Source organism: Neomonachus schauinslandi, chromosome 15 (assembly GCF_002201575.2).
Source record: "Neomonachus schauinslandi chromosome 15, ASM220157v2, whole genome shotgun sequence".
NCBI lineage: Eukaryota > Metazoa > Chordata > Mammalia > Carnivora > Phocidae > Neomonachus > Neomonachus schauinslandi.
In genome coordinates, this window is record NC_058417.1 from 23300867 (window position 1) to 23325590 (window position 24724).

Genomic DNA, 24724 nt, shown 5'->3' on the forward strand with positions numbered 1-24724 from the left:
CATTTAAAGTCAACTAGGCATCTTCACATGTCCAAAACATAGCAGTTGATTCCTCGCCGCCACCACCACTCCTGTATCTCATCCTCACCAAAAAGCTGTTCTTCCATAATGGTTCCTGGCTCAGTAAATGGCATACCATCTACCCAGGGTTTCAAGCAAAAAATCTAGGAGTGGTCTTTGTGATTCCTCCCTTTCCCTCACTTCCACATAAAATCAATCTGGTACATTTAGCTCTACCTCCAAAATATATCCCAAATCTATCCATTCATTTCCATCAGCACAGAGACCCACCCTAATCCAAGCCATCATCATCATTTCTACTTTGACTAGCCTCCCTCTGTCCACTCTTAGCCTTTCTAGGATTCATTCTCCAAATTGCCAGAGTAATGTTTTATGAAACATTCACTTATTCAGTCACCAAATACTTATTGAAGAGTGCACAGAAACTGGGAATACAGCAGTAAAGCAAATTAGATCCCCATGCTCATGGACTTTCATTCTAGAACAGAGAGAGGCGATGCATAAGTGAATAATTTTGTACATTACAATGAAGAAAATAAATATAAAGTGATATGCTAAATCATGTTGTTCTCTCAGTACAAAAAAATTTTAATACCTTCACACTGAGCTTAGATTAAAATCCAAATTCCTTACCATGACTCTGTTATAAGATTCTATGAGATCTGGTTTCTATTTGCCCCTTCAGCCTTATCTGTACCACACTTCCTCATTACAACTTGGTTCCAGTCACCTGGGCCTTCTATTTCCTCACTGTTCCAAACCTTTCCCCTTCTTCAGACACGTGTTTCCTCTATGTGGAATGCATTTCCCAGATCTGGGAAGGGCTGCCTTCTTTTAGCTAAAATATCACTTCTCCAGAATGAACCTGACTAAGCTACCTAAAAGTGGCTTCCCGTCCCTTTCTCTATCAATTACACCATTACTTGTTTTATAGCACTTTTCACTTTCGGAAATTATCTTGCTTATTTAACAATATCTTTGTCTCCACTAAAATGTAAGTTTCCTGAGGTGAGGAATCCTAAGGTGTTGTTCACCAAAGTACCCATAAAAGTCTAGAACAGTGCCCGGCATAAGAGGATCTTGATAAACATTTTTGAAAAGAACAGATAATGTCGGGCTATAGGAGGTAAAACGGTTTAATTTCTCGCAGCCGCCAGGCTCCGCCCCCCAGAACCACTTCCGCCCACGGCCCAGCCCCAGACCTTCTGGGGGAGGAAGTTCTCTGCGCAGGCGCCCTGGGACCGCGGTGCTTTCTGGGTAAAAATGGATGCTCACGATCTCTTTCGCCGGCTTGGCGTGGGGGCCAAATTCGACGTGAGACGTTTTTCTGCGGACGCAGCGCGATTCCAGGTACTGTACGCAGGAAAACAGAAGCCCCAGTAACTGAGAGCGCAGGGGCCCGAGAATGATCTGGCTGCTGGGAGAGCCGGCGCTGGGAGACCGCGGCCTGGTCGTGGGGCATGTTCCCTCTTTGCGTTGGGCTCGTGCTCAGACCTACCTGGTCAAGTCCTGCCATCGGAGTGGACTCTTACCATTCTTTTGTAGACTTCGGTGGGCCTAGCACAGAAACGCTTCTCCCTCCCTGCTTTTTAGTTTATTCAAAGCACAGTTAGAATCCTTTCAAAAGTAGCTTTTTCTCCGAAACTGGTAGAAAGGAATTTCGAAAACAGAATGAACCCAGAATGAAGAGAACAGATTCTTTCACTCTAGTCTACCCAGGTTGGCTTGGCATGCATACACCTTTAGTGGACATGAGTCTTTTTATTCCTGTAACCTCATGACGTGTTAAGTAACCAGTGAGAAGAGCGACTTAGAAATGGGGACTCTTACATAGTTAAGTAGTGGGTGAATGGTAAATCGGGAGAAGTTAGTTGGGACCCAATTATGGAAAATTTTCATTATCAGCCTTGACATTGAGCAACACGTGTATTTCTCCTTTCTCTGGCGGTAGGTGTAGTTGTTGAGTTTGAACTCTGGAGCCGGATTATTTGGGTCCAAATACTGGATCTGTCACAACTTTTGAGACCTCAAGTTATTTGACATCCTAATGCCTTGATTTTTTTTCATCTGTAATATCGCTATTTACCCCTTAGCATTGTTGAAGGATGAAGTAATTTAATATATATAAGCATGCTTAGAAGTCTGCCTGACAGCATATAGGTGTTATGCTGATGAGCATATAAATGGTAATTACTGTTATGATTATTACTACAGTTAAAAGGTCAGAAAAGTCATCTTGTATTCCATTTGCTCAAACACACTTGCCAGCTCAACAGATACTTGGTGAAAGGATTAAAAAAAGGTGGGGAGTTATTAGACCCACGCCCTTACTGCCAGTACTGCTTGGGTGAAAGCAGTCAGTCAGTAGATTGCATTTTAAATTTTTTGGGTTTTAGGTAGGAAAAAGGAAACATGACTTTGATTCTTCAGAGGTGCTGCACGGACTGGACTTCTTTGGAAACAAGAAGTCTGTCCCAGGTGAGTGTGGAGCATCAAGAACTCATCAGGAGCTTAAAGATGAAGAGAAAAAAGAAGAGAGCCTAACTGAAAAGAAGAGGGAACAGAGCAAGAAAAAGAGGAAAATGATGATGTCAGGTTAGTTCTTAGTTTTTTTTTCTTTTTTTTTTTCCAGTTACAAAAATAATACAGGCTTAAGGTTACAAATCAGTATACTGTCATTCATTAGTTAATGGCATTCAGGTTGTTTCCAGGTATTTGCCATTACAAATATTGCTACAATAAAAATACTTGTGTATATATCCTTTTGTACAGGTTCTGTTATTTCTGTAATTACCATCCCCAAAGTGGACTCACTGGCTGAAAGGGTATGCACACTTCTTTCTTTGAATAGATAATGAAAAATGACTTCCCACACCTGTGTCAATGCTGGATAGTATTGGTCTTAAATTCTTTGTCAACCTAATGAATGAAACTAATTTCTGTATATATTTTCTTGATAACTGGTGAGGTTGAGCATGTTTTCATATGCTTTAGTGGATATTTACATCTCAGCATTTGTGAATTTTCGGTTCTTACTCTTTGCCTATTTTTCACAGGGTTTTTTTTTTCTGTACATTAGGGATATATGATCTTTTTCTTGGTTATATCTATTAAGTTTCCTAGCCATTTACCTTTTTCAGTAAAGTAAATACTTACACCTGGTTTTTATTTTATTTATTTATTTATTTTTTTTTTTAAAAGATTTTATTTATTTATTTGACACAGTGAGAACAGGAACACAAGCAGGGGGAGTGGGAGAGGGAGAAGCAGGCTTCCCGCCGAGCAGGGAGCCTGACGCGGGGCTCGATCCCAGGACCCTGGGATCACGACCCAAGTGAAAGGCAGACGCTTAACGACTGAGCCACCCAGGCGCCCCGTTAGACCTGGTTTTTAAAAGTTATACAGTGGTGAAAAGCAGATTTTCTTCCCACTATTTCTAGTCCACTATTTCTCCAGAGGCAACTGCTGTTAATCATTTTCTTATGTATTTTTATAAAGATATCTATTCACTATATTTATACCTCCCTTAAAAAACCTGAACAATAGCATACTGTATCTGTTGTTCTATTCTGAACCTTCTCTCCTCCTCCACTTAAAAAAAAAAAAAATATATATATATATATATATGTATGGATGGATATATTTTGGAGATTGTTTGGAATCAGTAGGAAGTGCCCTGCCTTTTTCATTTTAACACAAAATATATCCCATTATACATTCCGTAATTGATTTAACAAGTTCGTTTGTGATGGACATTTAGTTTGTTTCCTCAGTTTTGCTATTACAGTGTTGCAATAAATGCCATCCCACTTATCATTGTGTGTATGTGGGTATATCTGATAAATTCTTAGAAATGGAATTTCAGAGTTAACCAATAGGTTTATTTTAAGTTTAGGTATCTTGAAATTGTCCACCAGAAACGTTGTATCAGTAGGAAGTCCACTGCTTTGTTCATTGAATCATAGTATAGTATGCCATTACACATTATAAGGATGTTCCGTAATTGACTTGACAAGTCCACATGTCAGGGACATTGACTTCGGTTCCACACTTTTGCTGTTACAGTTTTACACATTTTACTTCCCTGACGGCAAGGAAGTTCGATAAAGACTTCCACCAAGAGTAGTTAAAAAAAAAAAAAAAGACCTGCCACAAACTTGGGAAAAGGATTCAACTGTTGGGCAACCAGAAACACACAGATATGTACTATAATGTAGCACATATGTGGCATAGTACAGAGTAATGTGGCATACCATGTTTTGATTGGACAACTAAATATTTTCTCCTTGAGGTGATCTATAGAATCAATGCAAAACAAACTCAATTAAAATTCCAGTAGGCTTTTAGGGTAGAAATTGACAAAGGACTTTTTTAAAAAGTTAGACATACACCTACCATATGACCCACCTATTCCATTCCAAGAATTTACCTAAGAGAAAGGAAAAATCTGTGTCCTCACAAAGACTTCTACCAGGTGTTCATAGCACTATGCTTTTATTTTCAATAGCCAAAAACTGGAAATGACCCAAATGTCCTTCAACAGGTGAAGGATAAACAATTTATATATCCATAAAGTGGAATACTACCTTTAAATAAAAAGTTAACTATTGATACATGCTCCAACGTGGATGAATCTCAAAATAACTATTCTGAGTGAAAGAAGCCAGACTAAATTTAGTACATACTACATGATTCCATTTATATAAAATTCCAGAAAAAGCAAATTGATCTACAGTGACAGAAAGCAGACAGGTGGTTGCTTAGGGATGGTGCAGTGCATTACAAGGGGCCACAAGGAGACTTTGGGTGGTGATGGAAATAAACTTAAATGTAATGAGGATTTAACAGATGTATACATAGGTCAAAATTCCTCAAATTGTATACTTTAAATAAATGCAATTTATTGTATATCAGTGGTACCTCAGTGAAGTGAAAGAACTTTATTTTTATTTTATTTTTTGAAGATTTTATTTTTTTCATTTGAGAGAGAGAGAGGAAGTGTGAGTGAGGAGGGGCAGAGGGAGAGGGAGAAAGAACCCGAAGCAGACTCCGTACTGAGTGCAGAGCCTGACTCAGGTGTCAATCCACAACCATGATATGACCTGAGCTGAAACCAAGAGTTGGATGCTCAACCAAGTGAGCCACCCAGGCGCCCCTCCACATGAACTTTTAAAGTCAGCTAGTCTGGTTTCCAAAACAATCCTGCCATGACTTCCCATTGAACTAATTTTAGTTATAGATTAGTGAGAATTACTATCTTTATATCAGTGACTAGTCCATAAGTACTGTGCTATGTTCATCACTATTAAAAGTGAAATCTATTCTTTCATCATTTATTTTCTAACTGGTTGAATATAGAAGAGCTGGCTACCTTATTGAAATCTCTTATTTAAGTATTTTCAATTTAATCTGTTACTGTTTTCAAGTATACAGTCATCTACATATCACACAGCTGAAATAACTAACGAAAAGAAGAGAATGAGCTTCAGAGCTCTGATTTTACTGACAGAGAACTTGCCTCTCCTTTTTCCAATTGTTATTCCTCCTATTACTTTCTTTTCTCTGTTGTATTAGCTAGTACTTTACTTTTTCTTTTTTTTTTTTTTTTAAAGATTTTATTTATTTATTTGAGAGAGAGAGAATGAGAGACAGAGAGCATGAGAGGGAGGAGGGTCAGAGGGAGAAGCAGACTCCCTGCCGAGCAGGGAGCCCGATGCGGGACTCGATCCCGGGACTCCAGGATCATGACCTGAGCCGAAGGCAGTCGCTTAACCAACTGAGCCACCCAGGCGCCCTAGCTAGTACTTTACTTTTGTTTAACGTGATGCTGTGGCCTGTTTGCTACTCCCAAGAATGTTGCACTTAAAAATCTTTTGATTTTTTAATATATATTTTAGAAATTACTTCTCAAGAAGAAGGTTCTGCTATACAGTGGATATCATCTGTGGAAGCGAAGATTGAAGATAAAAAAATTAAAAGAGAAAATAAACTAACTTCAGGAAAGTTGGAGAATCTCAGAAAAGAAAAGGTTAGAAAAATGTCTTAGCCCCAGTTTCTTTTCTGACCTAGTGAATTTTTCCTTGTCCTTGGGTTATTCTCTTGGTAAAAGTGAATATAGTTTTATGAAGATAGAAGATTAATTATATTAGTTTAGATTTCACTCTAATGGAAACTTAAAGTAGGTATTTGTGCTGTGGCTGAAAATTTTAAAGTTTAAAATTCCCCCCCTTAAAGATTATTTATTTATTTATTTGAGAGAGTGAGCGAGAGAGAGAGAAAGAAGCAGACTCCCCTGCTGAGCAGGGGCTTGATCCTAGGACCCTAGGATCATGACCTGACCCAAAGGCAGACGCTTAACCAGCTGAGCCACCCAGGCACCCCTAAAGTTTAAAATTCTTGAAAGTATCTTGAAACTTGAACAGGTCAAAAGATTTGTGTGTGTGTGTGTGTTTCTTCTCATATTTTTATATACTATATACTGTGAATTTTTGACCTGTCTAAATTCGCATTTGGAGTGAAATTTTTAAAATTCATATCCCCTTTGATAAACATAAAATTTGCTCCCTTTCTCCTCTTTGTTAAGCTCACTGGTTTATTTTTTTTTCTTTTAAGATTTTATTTATTTGACAGAGAGAGCACAAGCAGGGGGAGCAGCAGCAAAGAGAGAGGGAGAAGCAGGCTCCTTGCCAAGCAGGGAGCCCAACTCGGGGCTCCATCCCAGGATCCTGGGATCATGACCCGCGACACTCACTGGTTTAGAAAGATTTCCTCTGATAGAGATTTGAGAGTTAGAATTATTATTATTATTTTTTAAGATTTTATTTATTTATTTGAGAGAGAGCACGAGCAGGGTGGAGGGGGAGAGGGAGAGGGAGAAGCAGACTCCCCATTGATCAGGAAGCCCGACTCTGGGCTCCATCCCAGGACCCTGAGATCATGACCTAAGCCAAAGGCGGATGCTTAATGGACTGAGCCACACAGGTGCCCCAAGAGTTAGAATTAAGAAACCTATTTTATACCTTGGGGTGGAGTAGAATACAGAACAAATAACAAATACATCATTGTCATGTCTGCTGCACACCTGCTATGTTGCAGATGGAGAGTATTGTTCAGCTCACTTCAGTAACCCTGAATCCAGCATTTGGCTGTCATTCTCACAGAATGGGAAAACAAACTGAATCAACACCACTTGACTCTGCTTTTGGCCCTCAATTTTAATAAATAGAGTTTAGAGTAAATCATCAAAAAGCATTGGCATTTGTGTGCTGTCATATAAAGAAAAAACTAGATGGATTCAATGTCTGCCTTCTAGAAGCTTATATAAAATTTTAAGTTACGATTATCATTGTGGCACATTAATATAAATAACCATTACTCATGCCACTGACACATTAATACAAGAAAATGGATAGATAGGTTTTATGGTTACGAAGGTCTTCTGTCTGTGAAAGGGCATGAAGTATATCTAATATCTGTATCTTTTAGGGCTTGGAATTTAACCAGAAAGTTTCACATGTTACTAAAGCTTATCCTAGAAACCGTTACTGTTGCTTTACAACATCTTACAATGTATGTGACAGTCTGTGACCCCTTTATTTCACTTTTCAGATAAACTTCTTCCGGAATAAACACAAAATTCATGTCCAAGGAACTGATCTTCCTGACCCAATTGCTACATTTCAGCAACTTGACCAGGAATATAAAATCAATTCTCGACTGCTTCAGAACATTCTAGACGCAGGCTTCCAGATGCCTACACCAATCCAAATGCAAGCCATTCCAGTTATGCTGCATGTGAGTATTAGAATGCCTCTAACGTTCCTTCCTCTGTGTCTTAGGTCATTGTCTTCCCTGTTTTTGAAGTCTTCCTCTCTACCTTGTCTCTTCCTGTTGAAATCCTTCCTTTGCTTTTAAGGTCCATCTCAAATGCCTGGGCCTCCATATCACTACAATTAGATGTGATCTTTTTCCCTTACCAACACTCTTCCCTCAACCACCAGTTCTCCAAGGTATTTAGTGTCTTTTTTTTTTGGCAACATTTATCTTAAACTTTACCCTATTATATAGTTATACTACTTGTGTATACCTTTTACATTTTACTAGAGTGTAAACCCTCTGAGGATAAGGGCTATGTTCTGTTTATCCATCCATGATTTAGTTTATTATTCCTAGGAACTATTTCAGAAATAGCGAATTCTTGTACATAGCCTGACTTCTTTTTCCCCAGTACTTTTTGTTACTGAAGTATACCTTATATACAATAAAATGCATAGATTGTAAGTTCATAGTTCAGTGAATTTCGACAATGCATACACTGTATAACTATCCCCCCCAGCAGAGACGTGTTACATTTCTGTCACCCCAGAAAATTCTGTTGTGCCATTTCCATTCAGTCCACACCTCACTCCTGCCCAGGGAACTGCTGTTCCGATGTTTATTGCCATGTATTAGTTTTGCCTCTTCTATAGAATGTCATATAAGTGGTATCATCCATTATTTATTTTTTAATTTGTGGTTTTTCTCATGCTGTATATTGTTTTTGAGATTCATTCACATTGCATTTATAATTTGTCAGGGAGTAGTATTCTGTTGTTTGAAAGTACCACAATTTGTTTATCTACTGTTGATAAAGGCATGGGTTAACTTAGAGTTTCGGAAATTAAATTTTTCTGAGGTTTTTTTTTTTTGTCCCTATGAGAGCTGACTTTTTCCCCCATGAAGCCAAAGAATAGGAGTTACCTTTTCATCCGTACTAGTCCTTTTTGTTTTCTTTGGGAACTGAAGTGAGAATACATTTGAATGATGTTGTTGTCTCACATTATAGTAAATTTGCTTCTGATTTTCATCTAAGATTGTTTCTGTTACAACTTCAGCTTAAAGCTCTAAAAATCATAGTGACGTTTTGAAGACTGTCACCTATAAATTACTGTCACTCAAGTTATTGCCACTTTTTATTTCTTATCTTTAGCCATTCTGTTACTTATTAAAACCATCCCTAGGAATTGAGCAGTACAGATATCAGGGGGAGAAGTTGGTTTTATAATTTTGCTTTGATAAGAGAATTTGATGGGAAAGAAAAATGGAAATAATGGAAATACTTGAGGTTTTGAATTATCTTTGGATTTTAGTTATCCATATTCTTTACCCAAGTCAAATGGTATTTGGTGGCAATGGTCAGAAACTCCTTTGGGGCAGTGGTGGCAAGGGTGGATGATGTTAGAAAAGCAAATATGGGAAAAGTTAGACAAGCGGTGGGAAGATGAATGATTACATTCATTATGATTATTTTGTTATTTCTATGGCTGGTTGTATTACTTGACCAGGCTCTGAAAAGTTTATGTACTTACCTTATACTTAATATACCTTGTTTTTAGGGTCGAGAACTTCTGGCTTCTGCTCCTACTGGATCTGGAAAGACTTTGGCTTTTAGCATTCCCATTTTGATGCAACTAAAACAACCCACAAATAAAGGCTTCAGAGCTCTGATTATATCACCAACACGAGAACTTGCCAACCAGGTATGACTTGTAGCTTCGAAAGAGGATGTATTTGGTGTTTGCTTTAGTCATTTCTTATTTGAGGGTAGTAAAATGGTCTCAAAAAGAGTAAGGCCCATGTCTTTGGGCATAGGCAAATATTCTGTACTGTATCTTACTCTGTTCTGTAACTTACTACACATGGGCAAGTTTTTTTGAATCTTTTTATAATTTTCTAAAACAATGATTTAAACATTAATGATGTTTCTTTGGCAAATGCTCTAAGATCTTTTAAGGTGAGGCTACTGAGGCTACTGGAATATATAGTCCCTCTCTAAAATGTATTTTTTCACCTAGAAAAATTAAACCTCATCTCAGTTTTTGAGAAAGAAAAACTACACAGTGACCTGCTCCACGCTTCCAAGGTGCTTAATAGAAAATATATGCCAAGCATGAGATAGTTTTCTAATAGCACTGTATTCCAAAAACAGTGTGTAGCAGATTGCAAAATGCTGAGATTCCAGGTTAATGCACATATTTTTATGGGTTTAATTTCAGTTATTCATGGGCTGGTAATAGGTTTATTTTAATAATGTAAACAAGACTATACATCTTATCTAAGTATCTTAGCAGCTAATATTTTTGTCATTTGCCATTTTAGATTCACAGAGAGTTAGTAAAAATCTCGGAGGGAACAGGATTCAGGATACACATGATCCACAAAGCGGCAGTGGCAGCCAAGAAATTTGGACCTAAATCATCTAAGAAGTTTGGTAAGGGACTCATGCTTGAGATATAGAGCATATAAGGGATTTGCAAATTACAAATATCCTTAACTGCCACCTAAGAGTTCTTAAAAGTGTAGTCATACACACAATTAGTTTGGTTTTTAGAGAAACTGAAAGAGATTTCTCCACTCCCACTCGGTACTTATATAAATATATACCAGTGATTCTCATCCAGAGGCAGTTTTGCCCCCCACCTCACCTTCCACCCCAGGGACATTTGGCAATATCTGGAGACATTTTAAGTTGTCAAAACTGGAGTGCTACTAACCTATGGTAGATAGAGGTAACAGCATCCCACAATGCACAAGACAGTCCCCTACAACAAAATGTTATCTGAACCAAAATGGCGGTACTGCTAAGGCTGAGAAACCCTGCTTTATACTGTTGATTTTTAATCTGTCATGGAAATACTCTGCAGATAAGAATGGCTTACATCCCTACCCTTATATCAGTCAGAAAATGAGCTTTAACCTGTCTTTAATTTTGAGCTTCTGAGTAAAATTTCATTTAAAGAAAGGATTTTTCCAAAAAACAAAACTAAATATTTGAAAATAACACTGTTGGCTTATAGTGTTCTTGCCTTTTAGAAGTTGAGAAGGCAGATCAAACATAATAAAAGGAAAAGTAAGCATATAGTAGTTTGTGCTATCATGGATTAAAAAATACATATATTAGCTTACAAATAAGAAAGAACTTTTGTGGGGTTGGTGTAGTAAGATAGCAAGTATAACCTCGCCCTCCTCTCCCCTCTTCAGGTTCTTCACTGAAATTCAGGAGGCTTAATTCCCTTGTTTAAGAGAGATGAATCTTGCTTTTGCAATTTGTATCATTTGTTTTTCCTATAGATATTCTTGTGACTACTCCAAATCGACTAATCTATTTATTAAAGCAAGATCCTCCAGGAATAGATTTAACAAGGTACAGATAATATTTTAATCTCTTCTGTGTGTATTTTCATTTAGTTGATTCTATTTTGTCCTTGACTGCTTGTCTTATGGCCCGTTGGAGCTTGCTTTCTGCCAGCTTTCAGTCAGTGTTGGTGCTGAGAATAATAGTTTTCATTAGACTCGTAGGAAAGTAACTGTCTGGTCTGGAAGAAAGTTACAGATTCTGATAAGCAGTTAGTATAGAATTCCCCTAGATGTTTTCACTTCTTTCAGCAATGGTGATGGAGTTTATAAGGTTTATGTGAAGCTCTGTTGTTGCTAATGGAACCTCATCTCTTTGAGGTTAAAGGAATAGGACATTGCTTAATGTTTATCTTGTTTTTACCTTTTTCCTGCTGAGTTTTCTTTTACCTTTTTCTGGTATGATGTGTGGATCTGAGAAGTACCATGATGGTTTGACTGGTTCATGTGTCCCCACAGTTTAGTGAAGTGTCTTGGATCTTCCATCCAGTTCAGTACCCACAAGATGTTTTGTTATTTCTCAGTGTTGAGTGGCTGGTAGTAGATGAATCAGACAAACTGTTTGAAGATGGCAAAACTGGGTTCAGAGACCAGCTGGCTTCCATTTTCCTGGCCTGCACATCTCCTAAGGTCAGAAGAGCTATGTTCAGTGCAACTTTTGCATATGATGTTGAGCAGTGGTGCAAACTCAACCTGGACAATGTCATTACTGTATCCATTGGAGCAAGGTAATTGTTCTTCTTTGTTATCCCTCTGACTTTTTTTTTAATACAAGTCCGTTTGTTTTTGTTTTTTTTTTTAAAGACTCGAGATAGGTTGTTTGGCCTTAGATTAAAAACAGGGAGAGTTTTACTGAAAGACATGTATTCTTTAAAGTCAAGATTGAGTAAGGATTTTCTATTTTATTTTATTTATTTTTTAGAGAGAAAGGTGAGGGGGAGGGGCAGAGGGAGAGGGAGAGAGAGAGAGTCTTAAGTAGGCTCCATGCCCACTACAGAACCTGACATGGGACTTAATCTTAAAACCCTGAGATCATGACTTGAGCCGAAGTCAAGAGTCGGACACTTAACTGACTGAGCCACCCAGGCGCCCCAAGGATTTTCTATTTTAGAATAATCCAAAGGGAGATTCTCGAATTATCATATTAGTATTTCTGTCATTATTTTTTCAGTTGATTTTTCCCATCTATCCATAAAGTGTGAAAGGAGCTTTATAGCCACCCAGAGGATTTAGTTTCTTTGATGGCTTAAGTAGGACCATAGGGCCACTTGATTTATAATCCTTTTGAAAAATATTAGGGGAAGCATTTTATATTAAATGAATGTGCACTAATAGAAAAATGTTTTAGGAAATTGTAATATAGACACGTGATAGAATATTATGTGACCCATGAAATGATAAGTATGAAGACTATAGCTATATGAAAAAGTGCTTGGGGGCACCTGGGTGGCTCAGTCGGTTAAGTGTCTGCCTTCAGCTCGGGTCATGATCCCAGGGTCCTAGGATTGAGCCCCATGTCGGGCTCCCTGCTCAGCGGGGAGCCTGCTTCTCCCTCTACCTCTGTGTTCCTTCTCTCTCTCTCTTAAGTAAATACATTTTTTTAAAAAAAGTGCTTGAATACCATATTAAGTAAAATAGAAGCCAAATGGAACAATAAAAAATACTTTAAACTTAACTTCCGTTTATAAAAAGAAAGAACAAATACACCATAAATATAAAGGCAGAAAATAGAAGGGAGGGGTGCCTGGGTGGCTCAGCGGGAAGCCTGCTTCTCCCTCTCCCACTCCCCCTGCTTGTGTTCCCTCTCTCGCTTTGTCTCTCTCTGTCAAATAAATAAGATCTTTTTAAAAAGAAAAGAAAACAGAAGGGAAAAGATATTTATGATGCAGTATAATGTACTACAGCAATTTTTTTTTTAAGATTTTATTTATTTGAGAGAGAGCACAGAGAGACGGGGAGGAGGATCAGAGGGAAAGGGAGAAGCAGACACCCTGCTGAGCAGGGAGCCTGACATGGGGCTCAATCCCAAGACCCTGGGATCATGACCTGAGCAAAAGGCAGACACTTAACCGACTGAGCCACCCAGGCGCCCCTCTATTACAGTATCTTATTAGTGTTTATAAAGCCTTTTAAGGCTCACCCCCAACTGTCTATAAAAAAGCTCTTATGAATCGTTAAGAGAAAAAGCTCAGACCTGTAATAACCTTAAAAAGTTATCATTATTTTATCCAGTAATTTTATTTTTAGAAATTTTTGTATGTAAATAATTAGATACATGAAAATTTATGATTAGACTACAATAAAATGTCACAATTTATTCTAAAATGGTAGAATTGTAGACAATTTGTTTTACTGTTTACATTTTTCCTATTTTTCAAATTTTCTTTAGATAACTTTTTTTTTTAAGATTTTATTTATTTATTTGACAGAGAGAGCGAGAGAGGGAACACAAGCAGGGGGAGTGGGAGAGGGAGAAGCAGGCTTCCCGCAGAGCGGGGAGCCCAATGCGGGGCTCGATCCCAGGACCCTGGGATCATGACCTCAGCCGAAGGCAGACGCTTAATGACTGAGCCACCCAGGCGCCCCTAGATAACATTTTTATAATTAGAATAAAACATTTAAAAATAACTTTGGGGGGCACCTGGGTGACTCAGTCAGTTGGGCATCTGGTTCTTGCTTTCAGCTTGGGTTGTGGTCTCAGGGTCGTGGGGTCAAGCCCCGAGTCAGGCTCCATGTGGAGTCTGCTTGTCCCTTTCCCTTTGCTCCTCCCCTGCGCATGCACGCACGTTCTCTCTCTCAAATAAATAAAATCTTTTCAAAAACAAATGAAAAATAAAAATAACTTTGGGGCATCTGCCTGGCTCAGTTGGAAGAGCATGCGACTCTTGATCCCAGGGTGATGAGTTCAAGCCCCATGTTGGGTGTAGAGATTACGTGAATAAATTAAACTTCAAAATAAATAACTTTGTCTTCGTATTAAAGTATAAATAATTAAATGCTTATATTGACAATGGAAAACTTGATTCTGTTGGGGTTAAATGTAAATTTTTTCATTTATTTAGAATTCGGGGGAAAAGCAAAAATTGGCTCTTGCAATCTACAAGGTATGTTTTCTTTTCAGGAATTCTGCAGTAGAGACTGTAGAACAAGAGCTTCTCTTTGTTGGGTCTGAGACTGGGAAACTTCTGGCCATGAGAGAACTTGTTAAAAAGGTATATTTGGGCTATCTTCTTGAATTTTGATGAAGTTCATCAAATCTTTTTTTTTTTTTAAGATTTTATTTATTTATTTGCCAGAGAGAGACACAGCAAGAGAGGGAACACAAGCAGGGGGAGTGGGAGAGGGAGAAGCAGGTTTCCCACTGAGCAGGGAGCCCAATGTGGTGCTCGATCCCAGGACCCTGGGATCATGACCTGAACCAAAGGCAGACGCTTAATGACTGAGCCACCCAGGCACCCAAGTTCATCAAATCTTATATGACTGGTGGGAGGCTGAGCACTATTCCTGTGTCATACTTAGTAATCTAGTGGTAAATTCTTAAGTACATTGAGTCAACTGTTGTCCTAAGCAGGGAGGCTCACCACTTAGATTAGATTAAGTTTTCTGTTCCCAGCTCAGGGTGGGCTAGGAAAAGACCTACCTGATGCCCTAAAAGTCTCCTTTTTCCACATGTACATCTGTTTTTCATCTCCCCCCATCCCTCTGCTGGTTTCTTCTAGAACTCTAGGAGCATTGTAGAATGAGTAGGACACTGAGTGTGGTTTTCTGTTTTTATCCTTTCAGTAAATATTGAGTAGAAGCCATAATTTAAAAGTTAACTGTGAGGGGTTAGGGCAGGGGAAAATAAAACAAATAGAAATCTTAAGCCCTGCCCCTAGAATTTAGTCTTTTTTTAGGGGAAATATCTTAGATATAGACTTGTGTAAGATAGTTTGCAGTAAAGTGTCATAAAAGGCTATAGAGTGTTTTTCTTAAGCACCCATGTAGACATAATGGGGCCAAGAGGGAGAGTTGAATTGGTTGGGGAAAGCCTTATGGGGGAAATGCTACTAATTTGGTCCTTGGAAAGATCTGTGAGATAAAAGGGCAAGGGAAGTTGATGGTTGGAGGAGCAGCTGGAGTAGTCTAAGCAGTGGAGGGGAACACAGTGGGTTTAGAGACCTAGGAAGAGATTACCTATTTTTTTTTTTTTTTTAAGATTTTATTTATTTATTTGACAGAGAGAGACAGCGAGAGAGGGAACACAAGCAGGGGGAGTGGGAGAGGGAGAAGCAGGCTTCCCCACGGAGCAGGGAGCCCGATGCGGGGCTCGATCCCAGGACCCTGGGATCATGACCTGAGCTGAAGGCAGACGCTTAACGACTGAGCCACCCAGGCGCCCCAAGAGATTACCAATTTAAGGCAAAGAGTTTATGGTGAGAATTAAAGAAGATCAGGTTGGACAGGAAGGTTGGGGTCACTTTAAGAGAAACCACTGGACATTTGAAGAATTTTAAGGAAAATTACTTAAATTACTTAAAATGTAATGGCAAGAGACTGAAAGTAAATCAGTAGGTTGTTAAATTAGGCTGGTTAGAGATGAGGAGGAAATAAATGAGAGAAATGAGGGTGACAGCCTCAATGGTGGAATGTTAAGAATAGTTGGAGGGTGAAAGGGAAAGGTGTTTGCAGGTACCTAGTGACTACAGAAGTGGTTAAGAGTTTGAACTTTGGAGCCAGACTACCTGAATTGGAATTCTAGCTTTAGGCAAATTAACCTCACAGCTTCCTCATCTGCAAGATGGAAATGATAATATCTCATAGAATTGTTTTAGTATTAATGACTTGATACAAACATAGTACTTAGAATAGTGCTCAGCACACCATGCCATGCACATTTGTTTCATTACTCTTCTGAAAGGTATTATTTGGCACTAGGAATTTTAAGGTTTTCACATGGATATTCACATGGAGATTACATATCAGGGATTTCTAGCCATGTATGAGCTTAGGAGGTCTGTGAACCCTCTGAAGTTGTTAGATTTTGTGTGAATGCATGGTTGCCTATTAGAAAGCTTCACAGCTTTATTAGATTTCAAAAGGGGAGATTATGAACCAAAATAAAAAGGTAAAGCCCTAATAGGGCAGTTGAAAATAGAGAAAGCTGGTTTGAGAGAGAGGTGGGGTTTGATGATAGAAATGTAAAAATCATCTGCTTAGAGTGAGTAGTTGATAACTGAGATTATATTTAACATAAGATAATGACTATACTGAGAAAACTGAGAACCAAAGACTGAGCTTTGGAGGAATACCCACAACTAGGATAAACAGTGAATTAATAAAAGTTACTGCATTTTAGCAGAATTTAAAAATCTCTGAGCACAGAAGCCAAGAGATGATTGTTCTAGGGAGTGGGTATCTATCATTATAGGAAGGTAAAGGGGATTAATTAGACATGATTGTTGGAATTAGCAAGATGGAAATTAGAGTTCAAGTTGAGTAGAGAATGGATGGTGAAAAAGATGGAGGCAGATACTAATCTGAGAAATTTGGCAATAAAAAGTACACTAAATTGAATTGGGTTCTTTTATGAACTAAAATCATATGAAATACTGCTATTGTATTCTTGATTATGGGTTATATGTGCTGATTTTTGCCTTCTCTCTTTTAGGGTTTCAATCCACCTGTTCTTGTTTTTGTTCAGTCCATTGAAAGGGCTAAAGAACTTTTTCATGAGCTCATATATGAAGGTATTAATGTAGATGTTATTCATGCAGACAGAACACAGCAACAGGTAAAGTCAAGTGTATACTTTCAAAATGATAAAGAACTACTAAACTTTAAAATATTGGCATGAAATTTATAAAGTACTTGTTTTCTGTTCCTAGAGTGGTACTAAAACATTTAACATGTGTTTTATTAACTAGAGAGATAACACAGTCCACAGCTTCCGAGCTGGAAAAATCTGGGTTCTTATTTGTACAGCCTTGCTGGCCCGAGGGATTGATTTTAAAGGTGTGAACTTGGTGATCAACTATGACTTCCCAACCAGTTCAGTGGAATACATCCACAGGATAGGTGAGTTGTCTCTCCTGCTGCTACCCCTCTGCCCCCCACAACCCCTGCCACCCCCGGGCACTACTCGTCTGTCTTGCGCCTACTCCTTCCCTTCAAACATGCTCATTTTGTAGTGCTCATTTTAGTGAAAAGCCAATGACTTGTACGTGAATCTTGAAGTTCCCTTTCCCCAGAAAAGCGGTTTTGTTTGTTTTTTTTTTTCTTTTAGGTCGAACTGGAAGAGCGGGGCATAAAGGAAAAGCTGTTACATTTTTCACTGAAGATGATAAACCATTATTAAGAAGGTAAATTAGGAAAAATAACTTAGTATTAAGATGGCAGGACTGCTTCATTATTCTTGCATGCACACACAATCAACAGATAATTACAAAATGGCCAGGTCCCAAATATGGTCATGGCATTAGTCAACCAGGTTTTAGCCATGACAAAAGGAAAAATGATCAAAGGGCTTTGTTTTTGCATTTTCATTATTAGAATTTGGAAGTATTCATAATGGAATGTTCATTATTAAATTTCAAACTCACAGGATCTCCCAATAGCCATTGGTTGGTATTACTCACAATGTAATAGTGAAGTTTTTGGATTGGTGAATAAAGTTAACCCCTGAGTCTCTTCAGCCCAGTCGAAATTCTCTCTTACCATGATGCACCCTTCCCTTAACTCTTATGGGCAGATGGAGTTTTATATTTAGTCCTGGGAAAAACCGTTTCAGTAACACACTCCCAATATTATTCAATTATAGCTCTTTGAAGCCTGGGTAACACATGCACTTTTAGAATCTTGGGTCTTAATTTAGCCCAGCATCATAGATCTTAAAATAAAATCTGAGTTTCTTACATTTTGGCTGCCTACAGTAATTTTAGACTGATAATAGCACTTTGCATTTCTAACAAATGAAATTGAGTTATGGCCAAAGGCAGTTTGTACTTTGATGTGTTTATCAGTTTTGGCAAAGATTTTGATTTGTGCCTTCTGAACCTTGGCTTTGTCAGCCTTGGATATACTTTGAGCAGACTTTTACACGTTCATGTGTAGGGGAGTCTATTCCAAAAGCCTAGATTCACCTACATCTCCTCAGTAACTCCAAGCATGTGAATTTCATGACCTCCATGTCAATATAACCATGCCTCTCAGTTTTCCATCCAGGCAAGGGGGATAATAATAGTGTTTCATTAGTAAAGGGTTGTTGTGTGGATTTGGATTGAAGAAGTCACTACATGTGAAAAGCCTAAGACAGTGCCAAGTGCATAGTAAGCACTATCATCTAATTCTAGTCAGTGTCCTCATCCAAGATTGGGTTAGTAGCTTTTCAGGGCTTGGTAAATGTTGGGGAGAAATGGCTGCTAGATAAAAATTACTTATCGGCGCATGGATTTCAGTCCAGCAGACAGTTCTCTCAGCAATCCTGCGTGCTTACATCTGGTGATCATTTATAACAGAACGCTGTCCCAGGGGCGCCTGGGTGGCTCAGTCGTTAAGTGTCTGCCTTCGGCTCAGGTCATGATCCCAGGGTCCTGGGATTGAGTCCCACATCGGGCTCCCTACTCAGTGGGAAGCCTGCTTCTCCCTCTCTCACTCCCCCTGCTTGTGTTCCCTCTCTCGCTGTGTCTCTCTCTGTCAAATAAATAAATAAATAATCTTAAAAAAAAAAAAAAAAAAAAAACCAGAACGCTGTCCTGGATTACTTTCTTGTGGGTGTAGTTTTCATTCCTCTCAAATTGTGCAGAGGGTTTAAGTACATAAACATCAATTTGACTAGATACAAATTTATGTTTATGGGTTCCTTTTTCAGCGTTGCCAATGTTATACAGCAGGCCGGATGTCCTGTGCCAGAATACATAAAAGGTTTCCAAAAACTACTAAGGTACAATCTTGAATTTGCCTAGATGATCTCTCTCTCTCTCCCTCTCCCTCTGTCCCTCCGTATGCATTCTTGCTTTCACACTCTTAAAACTACAGTTCTAGCAATACTACTAGTTTTAGGAATTCTAAGATAAAAATTTTCCTTTTTAAATATCTGTGAATATGTTCTTTCCTTATCAGTTTTTTCATTCTTGAAATGTTAATCAGATTTTTAAAAAATTATTCAATGTAAGTGAAATATGCTTAGAATTTATTTTAGTCCATAAAACTGGTAAAAAGCAGTTAATTGCCCCAAATGGAACTTCAGTGCTTGTTGGCACAGGATATAAATGTGACTCAGGACATATTTTAATCAGTGCCTTTTTAAAAAATTGATCAAATTTATCATCCCTTTGGGTTATCTCTCTAAATGCTACTGGGTAATTTAGCATTTTAAAGTGTTTATAGTGTCACCACAAACCATAAGTAGATTAAAAAGTGAATTTTTGTGATCAAGAATCAAAACTAGTTTTAGCTTAAGCTGTTTTCAATTAAGTTCTACTGAATTTCATTCCTTTCTCTTTTTATAACTTTCAGCAAACAAAAGAAAAAGATGATTAAGAAGCCATTGGAAAGGGAGAGCATTAGTACAACTCCAAAATATTTCTTAGAAAAAGCTAAGAATAAACGGTAAGTATATGATGACTGTTCAACTCTGTCATATGGTTATAGTAGGCATTATTTCTCTTTAGGATAAATTTTTCGAGGTAGAATTGATAGGTTCAGTCAGTTATAGAATGTAATGAAAGTAATGTATTTTAGGTTGCCTGTGATTTGGGAACTTGGATGATTCAATCTCAGAATTTTTCTCTATCTGTATATTAATGATCTGGTTTTTTCCATCTTTGAAAGAATGATTTCAGTTCACTTTGAATTAGAACTGCACTGCCCACCACCTCCACACAGCCTACTTCAGGACATACTGCTGAGGCAGTGAGGGCTGTTGACTCACATTGATGGAATCTTCCCTGAAGGCTCCCTATTCTAGGCAGAATTTCAGTATAATCTTAGGCTTATGCTGAAGCACCTTGTAACACCTATAAAAAGTATGACTTGAATAAATTTGTAGTAGTTTAGCTGAGTTTTAGGACAATGTTCAAGCATTGTTGTTTTGTTTTGTTTTAGTATATACACAGGACTACCTTTTGATAGGGGTAATCAAGACTGTGCTAACCTCTACTACTGTTTACACTATTTAAGGAAAATGACACTCTTCAAATTCTACCAGTACCAGTTTATATCTAATATATATAAAATGTAGGCATTTACCAAGGACCTTTTCTCCTGCCAGGTGCTTGGGTATGTGAATGAATGTAAAATGAGACCCCTTTCCTAGTATACATTAAAAAACATTAGAGAATAATTTTTAAATAAAATAGAAGTTTGGAGACGACAAATACTCTGAATTGGTGTAGTTACAAAAAGCTTCAAGGAGCTGGAACTATCTTTAAGGACAGGTAAAATTTAGGCATATGGAAGGGACAAGGTGAACAAAGGCAAGAAGACTGGCATGCTTTCCATCTAAGTGGAACAAGAGTCTTACTTGACATTTTGTATTGACTGTGAGAAGTATAATGTTAAGTTCAAGGATGTAGAGTGTACACAGTGTCCCAAAGTTTTAGTGCAGTTTTAACCTTTAATAATTTGGGAAGAATAAATGCAACAAACTTAACAAAAGTATCATTTGAAAGCTTGAAACATTTATTTATTTATTTTTGGATGTTATGTACTCTTTTTTTTTTAATTTTTTATTGTTACGTTAATCACCATATACCAATCATCATTAGTTTTAGATGTAGTGTTCCAGGATTCATAAAACATTTTATTTGTATCTGTACGTACTCATTTTTGTTAGTTCTTAGTATTAACACTTTTTATTTGAATTTTTTGTGGTAACAATTTCTGGCTGACACTTAAACCAGTGGATTGGTAGAGATGGTCACCCTGCTTGGCCACCTTGGTTACCTGATCTATTAGACTTTTTCTTGTAGCTGTATCAGAACTGTTGTGTATGCATCAGAACATTATTCTGTGGGTGAACTTAAAGCTAGAATTAGAAATGTAATCTCTTCAGGCACTGAGCAGCAGCTGATGAAAGTTTTAACAAAAAGTCAGAAATCACATATAGTATTAAGATGGTGGCTATGTTGAATTTTAATAAGAAACATAATATTTTATTTATTTTTTTTTTTTTATTTTTTTTTTTTTATTTTTAAAGATTTTATTTATTTATTTGAGACAGAATGAGAGAGAGAGAGAGAGCACATGAGAGGGGGGAGGGTCAGAGGGAGAAGCAGACTCCCCGCCGAGCAGGGAGCCCGATGCGGGACTCGATCCAGGGACTCCAGGATCATGACCTGAGCCGAAGGCAGTCGCTTAACCGACTGAGCCACCCAGGCGCCCCAGAAACATAATATTTTAAAGAATTATACTTTGGGTCACCTGGGTGGCTCAGTTGTTGGGCGTCTGCCTTCAGCTCGGGTCATGATCCTGGGGTCCTGGGATCGAGCCCCGCATTGGGCTCCCTGCTCCGCGGGAGGCCTGCTTCTCCCTCTCCCACTCCCACTGCTTGTGTTCCTGCTCTCGCTGTGTCTCTCTCTGTCAAATAAATAAAATCTTTAAAAAAAAAAAAAAAAGAATTATACTTTGGATGTTGATTTTTATATGTTTGTAGCATTTACACTTGAGGTGTTAAAACTTAGCTGCACTGAGACTTCGAGGACACTTGATATAAATCTTGTCACCTAAGCCCCCCATTTAAGATGCTGTGGTCATGTTCATTGTTTCACTTTTTTTTTTTTTAAAGATTTTATTTATTTGACAGATAGACACATAGTGAGAGAGGGAACACGAGCAGGGGGCGTAGGAGAGGGAGAAGCAGGCTTCCCACCAAGCAGGGAGCCCGATGTGGGGCTCGATCCCAGGACCCTGGGATCATGACCTGAGCCGAAGGCAGACGCTTAACGACTGAGCCACCCAGGCGCCCTGTCCATTGTTTCACATTTAAAAGCCATCCTCCTTAATAGAGCGTGTAAACAACACCTGATCCAACTCCAGCTTACCTTTTTACTCTAGGTGTTCCTTTAATGATCCCACACCTTGCTGAGAACTCTCAAGTCCATATATCCAGGCCCAGCTTTCCATATAAACCTGAATCCTCTTGCCTAGTGGACCTCACATCAGGCACTACAAACTGAGCCTGGTAGAGTGGAGGGAAAAATTGGATTTGGAGTCCGAAGGATTGGCTCTCATACCACCTTTTCCTGTGTGACTTTGGACAAGTCACTTCCCCCTGTATATGATAGAAATAAGTAGGTAAGTCATGCCAACTCTGCTACTCAAAGTTGGTTGAGGATTACATAAGTTAATATATATCCAGGAACTTTGCATTACTAAACTGTAGAATGCAAACATTGGTTATTTTCTCCCCAAATTTTTCCTTTTCCTCTGTTAACGTAATTGATGGGCATTCACCAAACTCTAAAATCAGACTGTCCGGGTTCATATCTAACATTTATTATCAGTGTGTGATGATCAGCAAGTTATTCAACCATTCTGCCTCATTTTCCTCATCTGTAAAATGAGGGTAATATTAGAATCTTCTTCGTAAGTTAGGAATATTATCTGGGCTGATACATACAAAGCACTTTTAACAGTATCTAGCACTTAATCAATGTGAACTCTTAACTATTAGTAATGTCAGAGTCAGACTCCATCTTTTATACCATGCTGTAGTGTAGTTTACGATGATGTTTCTGTCTCACTTAGGTGATTGTGGTTTCCTAAAGGGCAGAAACCATGTCTTATGCATCCTTGTGTTCCTAGTGCCTCGTATACTTGATTATACAGGTTTCAAGAAATGTTTGTTAAACTGGCAGAGTTTTAGAGAGTACATATATCTAGAATTTTGGATTCAACTTTTCTTTAATTTTCTTGTCACAGGAAAAAGGTCACTGGTCAGAACAGCAAGAAGAAAGTAGCTCTTGAAGACAAAAGTTAAAAACAGACTTTTTAAAAGACTGTATCGGAAATGGAATTTTATGATCCCAGCATGAATGTTTTCATGAAATACTTCAAATCCTGTAATCACCTGTAACATTTGAAATCAACTACAAGAACGTGGGACTGATGAAAAATGATCCTCAACTATCAATGCATCATGTCAAATTTCAATTTGTAGGTGACTTTTAAATGATTACACAATAGAAATAACGTTCATTCACATTTCTGTGGTGTGAATCCAGAGAGATACTTCTTATAGAAGAACAAAAGCTTATGCTAAAATTAACAACACCCAAATGTGGTGAACTCTTAAGGATTTTTTCCTTCAGTGTGAAGGAAGGTGTGATGTATGCTGTGGAGGGGCATCTGGAACCAAATTTCAGAATAAAGCCTTGAGATTAAATGCCCCTTTTCACCACCACTCCCCCCTCCCCCCCCCTTTTTTTTTTGAATAGACAAGAAGCAGCACAGGCTGTCTACCAAGAAGAGACCTATTGCTCTCTTTATTTTACTATTTCTTAATTTGTTGATGGCCTTTTGTGGTAATGAGCCACAACAAAGAGCCTCTTCTGTGACTTGTTACTCAAGTTCCCTAGGATTTTAAATTCTTTGGTCTATTAAATATCCTTATACCTCATCGGTAAAAACTCATGCCTTACCTGTCATAATGTTGCAGCTACAAGATTATGGTCAGCCTCCCTCTTTCTTCCATTTTCCATCATTTAATCATGCTCCCCGTCTCTTTCCATTCAAGATGACTTTGCGTGAAAACTGATAAACACTTTATCCTGATAAGGAAGAATGTTCCTGTTACCTGATACACCTGTGGCTGCATTCTCTTACAGCTTGTCTTTCCTGAGGCTTTATGGCCCTGCATCCATTTAGGAGACAGGTCTCTGCCAAAGGTAAAGAGTCAAGCTTATACAGTGATGGAGACTATTCACTATTAGCAGATTTTTCTTAGTTGCTAGTTTTTGTACAGTTGGAATAAAAAATTGACTTCATATATGTAAGGTACTTACAATGGCACCTGACATGAAGGTAGTTATTACCAGTACTACTACAATACTGTAATGTAAATAATCTTAGCAGCATTTGAATTAAACATATTAATTTCCTTTATTCTCAGCCTTTTATTCTAATGTCAGGACAGATAGACTCCAACTTGAATATTTTAAATGAGACAAATTGTTCATCTTCAGAATTTATGTAAATGGAGACCGTATGCTACAAGGTACAAAAAATACATACAAGCATGTGATCTTTTTTTTGGTTCTTGCAAACAGATTCTTGGCTCTATATATCCTGGAGGTAGTTGTGATGGTGCCACCTATTGCCAACTCTATGACTTTGAATAGGTTCGTTAATTTCTCAGAGCTTTGGTTTTTTGTTTTTTGTTTTTTTTAAAGATTTTATTTATTTATTTGAGAGAGAGAGAATGAGAGACAGAGAGCACAAGAGGGAAGAGGGCAGAGGGAGAAGCAGACCCCCTGCTCAGCAGGGAGCCTGATGCGGGACTCGATCCCGGGACTCCAGGATCATGACCTGAGCCGAAGGCAGTCGCTTAACC

General features: G+C 38.2%; 1 protein-coding gene across 1 annotated transcript; it reads left to right on the forward strand.

Annotated features, from left to right (window-relative positions):
- Window positions 1-1273: 1273 nt before the first annotated feature.
- On the forward strand, window positions 1274-24266 carry DDX52 (DExD-box helicase 52). Its single transcript, XM_021704129.1, has 15 exons — window positions 1274-1371; window positions 2418-2616; window positions 5919-6049; window positions 7630-7815; window positions 9396-9539; window positions 10159-10270; window positions 11131-11203; window positions 11718-11921; window positions 14315-14405; window positions 16844-16966; window positions 17100-17250; window positions 17459-17534; window positions 19043-19114; window positions 19690-19782; window positions 23095-24266. The coding sequence occupies exons 1-15, from the start codon at window positions 1285-1287 to the stop codon at window positions 23150-23152; spliced, it is 1800 nt and encodes a 599-aa protein (XP_021559804.1). The 5' UTR covers window positions 1274-1284; the 3' UTR covers window positions 23153-24266.
- Window positions 24267-24724: the final 458 nt, after the last annotated feature.

What these genes read in the sequence shown, in the direction of transcription:
- DDX52 (XM_021704129.1), top strand. Translation starts at nt 1,285, where the DNA reads ATGGATGCTCACGATCTCTTTCGCCGGCTTGGCGTGGGGGCCAAATTC. An exon ending in TAAATCATCTAAGAAGTTTG is followed by an intron (nt 10,271 to 11,130) that starts GTAAGGGACTCA and finishes TTTTTCCTATAG; the next exon opens with ATATTCTTGTGACTACTCCA. An exon ending in TGAGAGAACTTGTTAAAAAG is followed by an intron (nt 14,406 to 16,843) that starts GTATATTTGGGC and finishes TCTCTCTTTTAG; the next exon opens with GGTTTCAATCCACCTGTTCT.